Here is a 6,000-nt window from a genome sequence, read left to right on the forward strand (position 1 = left end):
TGATGAAGCTTCAGCTCCAAAACCTTTAAAGCTGAATAAGTAGAGAAATCAGTGCAAAAAAATTATCAAATAAGCAACAAAGAATTTGAGTAACTCAGAAAGTTAGCTGAAGAGAGAAGGAAGAGGGAAAACTCAGAAACAAGCAAAGTGCAAATGGTTCTTGCAGAAGGGAACTAAGAAATTTAAGACAACATGGGAAAACATGGCTACAGTACTACCTGTCTTACATTTCAAGAATCAAGTGGAAAGGATCTAAACAACCATTGAATTGTTGAAGAAAGAAAAATCTATTAAGCTATTTGTCCCAAAACAAATTATTGATATCCTGTACAATCCCAACAGAAAACGATGCCTCTGAATTATTTGTTTCCGGATAAATGTACATAGAGACATAAATATAATAATACCTTGCAAACAATGTGCTCGAGTTAATACATACTTAAAAAAATGGGTCATTTGAATCTGTCAGACAGCTGAAGGAAACTACTGAACTGTTCCTCCCAAAATAAGTAGGCAACTTCCAAGAACCAGCTGTAAATGATGAAGCATTATCCACATCAGCCTGTGAACCCGTGAACCCGTGAACCCGTGTTTCATGTCTGCATATATTTAGAACATTATTGCTGAAACACCCTCAAATCGGATCACCAGGTAAGCTCCATACCTCTTTGCAAGAAAAATTATGGATCTCACAGATGTATGTATATCTAATCCAGTATCCAAGGGACCAAGACATTCTCTCTTTCTTTCTTTCTTTTTTTTTTTTTTTTTCGTGCCCCTGTCTCTAGAAAATAAAGGGAGGTGAATCAAACACAATCATACTCCTTCATCGCCAAATTCAACATTAATGTAGTCTTGCGTTCCTACAAGATGCCTTGTACCTATATCATCCATTTCTATTTGAACATGAGTCGAGTCAATAACTACCCGACATGGAATTAGGTTCTCGTCAGATGTACAGACAAAACACTTATTATAGAGACCTTCTTTTGGGGCTAAATTTAGCAAACATGATCTTGGGGCCGACACTCTGCTATTGCTATTGCTAAATCCCTCTAGGCCTTTTGCCATCAAAATAAGACGATGTCTGCGGCCTAAAAGCTCAGAGACATACTTCATATCTCCTATGGAAAGTGCATAGCGAACCCGAGTAGAAGACACTTGTCCTCTCTCCTTTGAATTGGCAGAATTAACAACTTTTTGATTTCTATCCATCACAGATTTTATAATATAAGCACCTATCCCATATTCCTCACACAGTTTCACCAGCTCCGCTGCATCACCTGCTGCTTTATATCCAAACCTATAGCTTTCCCCTGCCACACCATCGTCAATCAAAACCTCAAAACGATTACATTTTACTCCAAGTTAAAGAGAGTATTTTAACAATAAAAGACTTGTACTACACGTTTTAATTCAGCTTACCAGCCACAACTCCACAAACACCAAGCTCCTTTGTTAATTTCTCAACAAACTCTCGTGGAGTTAGATAACGAACACTTGAAAATTGAATCTGATATTCTGATGGAGCTGAGTTTCGGCAGTATGGTGCCCATGAGGAAAGAACTCGCTTCCTATCACATTGAGCAACTATGGGAGCCCTGTTCAATTTAGCTAACAGATAAATAATTAACTCCAAGAATATAATTCTTAGTACTTGTTAAGAACAAAGGAAGGGTTACAGATTTGCAACTGAATAAACTCAACATTTTCATTACAAATCCTCAGAGAAAATAACAGATAGTATTCGTCTTCCCATCATTTTCCGATATAAAACAGGGAGAGAAACAGAGTTTAAAAGAGAGAGAAACAGCATTAAACATTATCAAATTATCTGATGTTTCTTACATGAATTTTCATTGTCCTACAAACAATTACAAAAGCAACACTAAAGAAACACTGGATACAGGATACCATACTGTTACTTGGATATTCAATGTCCTGAATTTGTGTATATTGGTAGAAAGACAAGACGCAAATACAGGTTGATGAGATGTGTTAGTCCATGTCCAGTGAAGCTTTGTTTGTTTTGGAAGAAACTGAGATGTTCCAGCAATGACACGGAGAAGGATCTATAATTGTGAAGCCCCGAATAACAATTTCCTCCAGATCTATAATTGTGAAGCCCCGAATAGCTGAATTATTTTCCACGAAAGGTACATTTTCACTCAAATCTGGTGTCTCCTCCAATTATTCCTCACTGGAATCCATTGTTTTTCCCGAGAAGGATTTCTCTATGGGGTTAGTAACTAATTGCTCAATTGCTAATTGAAACCTACGCAAACATTACCGAGAAGTAAAGATTCTTGCAGTATGCAGAAGTCTCCAAAGGCTCATCCTGATTCTATCATGATGACAGCTAGACGGTTGCCAATTGAAAGGGATTTAGTTGTCATTTCGAGATTTTATTCTTGTTTGTTTTTAGCTATCTGTTCATGCTATATTCTCCTGTTTTTCTTATTTCTTTTTATTTGTGTTCCCTTCTGCAAACTTGTATTCTTGAACATGAACAACTAATAGCTCAATTGCTGTTAAACTATGTTGAAAACCTCAAGCAGTGACCTCAAATCTTTCCTCCATTCTTTGTTGCAGATTGTTAACAGCCAACCAGAATGTTCAAGTGCCTTACTCTCTTTCTACTGTTGGCTGCACACCCCAACTGTTGCCAGCCATCAAGTCTTAATGAAAAACCAACGGCTACCACTTAGAATAGTAAAATTATCAGCTAATGGATATCTTTCTACCCCTGTCCACTAACTACGACTGAACAAGAGTTATGGTTTCACTTCAGAAGAGAATCAATCATCCAAATTCTTACCATAAGAGAACCCAACTAAACTCCAGAGTCCATCGAGATTAATTGTTCATGTCCCTTAAGTGGATCCTTTTTAGGAGAAAATACTATAAGTTTCATATCGCCCCACCAACTTCACCTTATATGATAATAACTACACCTTTTTAACTTGCAAGACTTCCATTGGAAACTCAATGTGAACCATTCGTGTTATACTGAAGCAAAACGTTGGAGGATCAGAAGTTTTTACAATTTTTCTTGGTACCAAAATCAATTAGAATGGGCAAACCTTCCACAGGAAAATATGGGTAGTTGCATAAAGTTGTGGAATATGTCAGAACCTTAAAAAACAATCAAAACTGCATAAAATTCTACTTTGTAAGGGCATGGTCACATGTGATTTTCCTACCATTTATGATGAAACAAATAATAAGTTACATAAATAAAACACACTTGGCTTACCTAGGTTCCCAACCGAGTACTTCAGCAATTCCAATAAATGACAATAGAAATGGAGATCCAACCGTTGATGCTTGAATCGCAAGCTCTCGATGACCAATGTGGAGAGCATCAAATTTTCCTAATGCTACTATTCCTCCTGAGTGACAAAATATGATTTTTAAAAAAATGGTCTCATACTATCAAAACTATAAATAATAGGAGAAATAGAGAATTATATTTGCAACTCACTTATAGCAAGCTAATCCAAAAGAAGGTAAGAAACTTTCTCATAGAGGGGCCTAGAACTAGAATACAGGAGAATGTCCATCTAATACTGTGACTTACATTCATAAAACTATCAATCAAAGCTACTGTATGCCCACCTCACCGTAACCCCTTCTGTATTTTTCTTTTGTCCCCCATCAATGAAAGCCGGTTTTCTTTAATTAAAAATATTGTTTTTAGAAAAATAGATAAATAAACAATATTCAAGTTTTCACTACTTCCTCTAGAGTCAGTGACTTCATAACTGTATCATATTCCATTCCAATGTGCTATGTTAAGCCATTAACTGTTTTACCACTAAGTGGAACAAATGCGATAGAAATGAAGTTTCCTTTGTACTATACTGACTATATACTTTAGAGAAAAGACCCATCAACAGCCTAAACCTTAGTATCATCAATCCTGTCAAGAGCTTAGGCGTTTAGTTCTTCAATGTTATATTCTTAAACTCTCCTAACACTTGAAGCTTTGTTCTTCATTTGGGAATTTTGTTTTGTTTTCACCCCCTTTATCTTGAACAAAAAAGTATGTTTCTTGTTAAAATAAATAAACAGTCAAAACTGCAGGCTATATGCTTGGCTCACAGCTATATGCCTATACAGCAGTATTTCACCATTTCTAACAAAAGCCAATTCTCATGGTATTGCATATAAATCGGAGCCATTTTGAACCCGCGTTTTAAGCAAACAATCGCATAGCCAAAAAATCGTTCAACTGCACAATCCACCCAAAATGACCAAAAACTTCCCTCAATAAAATAGGAATTAGCATTGTTCCATAAAATTGACGAGAGTTTCAGGAGTAAGAAACAAGGAAGTAACACGAACCTGCCACGGAGACTTCACGATCATCCTCTCGTGAACTGGGAAACAAAAGGACAATAGGTAAAATTGTAATTAGTATAAGAAAAAAAAAACAACACGGACGCTGATACGTAATCGGAGGAGATGGAATGGGAAGTTACCCAAAGCAATTGGAGAGAACAGGGATTTCGTCGGAGGAGGTGGAGGGGACAATGGAGCAAAAGAAAGAAACCCGACGTCGTTGGGAGCGGTGAGAAATTGAAGGGAAATTAGAAGTGGGATAGCGAGGCCATATCGAAGGAAAGAGAAGGACGGCGGAGGAGGTAAGGCCGGAGGTTGATCCGAAGACAAAGTGAGAGTCACACTCTCGGAGATGGTGAGAAGCGCGAGCACCGGCGGCCAACATCGCCAGCCGCTTTGTACTGAATGGGGGCGGCAAGTCGGAAGTAACGAGAGGCACAAACTTTCTCTGCTGCCTTCCCCAATATTGTAATTTCAACGTATTTATCTTAATTTTAAACGTTCTTTTTAAGAAAAATTCTTAGGTCAAATTGTTGGATCATAGTTTCCAAATGACAAGTTTTTTTTAGTATAACAGTAAAAGGAGCATGAAAAATCTTCAAGTCAGATTTATGATCATTTGAGACGACGTACATGGGAAGTTAAGGCATGAGCAGTAGAGTTACACTGACGGTTGATAAAAAGAAAGCCTTGAATCGAACAACTTTTATGCAAATCGTGAAGAGAGAACAAAAACTTGAACCTCAATAGCATATCTAGATTTTTCCGTCAAGAGGTTACTCATAACCAAGGAATCGGTTTCAACCCATAATGGAGTTATTCCAACTTCATGAGCCTTGGTTTTGCCCTCATACATGGCAATAGCTTCTACAAGCTCAACAGAACCAAAGAAAAGTGAGTGGTTCTCCATGGCAAACATAACATCACTGTTGGAATCACGAACAATGGCTCCAATACCCACATCCTCATTAAGGACTGCTACATCAAAATTCAACTTGAAGGAACCAGAGAAAAAGGCTAACCAATGATGTCCTTGGGGTCTAGGAGAGAACTAAAACGTGAAGAGAGAATAGATACCACCCTACTAGAAAATGACTAACAATCCATAAATTTCACCATTTGTAGTGCCCAACGGATAGAATCTAAGATGGTAGAGTTGCGTCCTCCAAAAACAAGGAGATTACACTTGTGCCATATAGCAGAAGCAATAAACGAGAAAATCCCGAAATCTAGTTGGTTCAAAACCTTGCAAGCCCTGCAAAAAAGAGAAGCAACATTAGAATAGCTCATATAAAAAAGACAAAGACTAGGGGTCCATAAAGACCAAATATGTTTATTTCCCTTGTATAACCAAAGAGCATGAATATTAGATTCATAGGCATAAAGACACAAAGGGTAATCCCTACTGGTAAAGATGGAGCGGCTAGCCAACACATTACAAGTCGGGAGAGAATTAAGGCATGCTCGCCACAAAAAAAATAATAAAATAAAATAAAAAATTTTTTGAGGAATGGATAATGCCCTCAAAAAATTTAAAAACTTTTTCGTATCATGACTTGAGGATGACGAAGCTTCGTGAGCCAAGCTCTATACCAACTTGTAACCACTCTTGGTGTAAGAACGAAGGGCCTTTTTGTAAATAATTAAGAAGTAGTT

General features: G+C 37.4%; 1 protein-coding gene across 1 annotated transcript; it reads right to left on the reverse strand.

Moving 5' to 3' along the window:
- Positions 1-268: 268 nt before the first annotated feature.
- LOC120080767 (FAD synthetase 2, chloroplastic-like) lies at positions 269-5,036 on the reverse strand. Its single transcript, XM_039035392.2, has 5 exons — positions 4,485-5,036; positions 4,348-4,382; positions 3,257-3,392; positions 1,426-1,601; positions 269-1,316 (listed from the first exon to the last, which is right to left on the reverse strand). Exons 1-5 carry the CDS (start codon positions 4,727-4,729, stop codon positions 817-819), a joined length of 1,092 nt encoding a protein of 363 aa, XP_038891320.1. The 5' UTR covers positions 4,730-5,036; the 3' UTR covers positions 269-816.
- Between the last annotated feature and the right edge of the window lie 964 nt (positions 5,037-6,000).

This window comes from Benincasa hispida, chromosome 7 (assembly GCF_027475165.1).
Source record: "Benincasa hispida cultivar pf3 chromosome 7, pf3_genome.v1.1, whole genome shotgun sequence".
In the NCBI taxonomy this organism is placed as follows: domain Eukaryota; kingdom Viridiplantae; phylum Streptophyta; class Magnoliopsida; order Cucurbitales; family Cucurbitaceae; genus Benincasa; species Benincasa hispida.

Coding starts and splice junctions, on each gene's coding strand:
- LOC120080767 (XM_039035392.2), bottom strand. CDS start 4,729: ATGTTGGCCGCCGGTGCTCGCGCTTCTCACCATCTCCGAGAGTGTGAC. Junction 4,383..4,484: donor GTTCTCTCCAATTGCTTTGG/GTAACTTCCCAT, acceptor TTTGTTTCCCAG/TTCACGAGAGGATGATCGTG. Junction 1,317..1,425: donor TGTTTGTGGAGTTGTGGCTG/GTAAGCTGAATT, acceptor ATGGTGTGGCAG/GGGAAAGCTATAGGTTTGGA.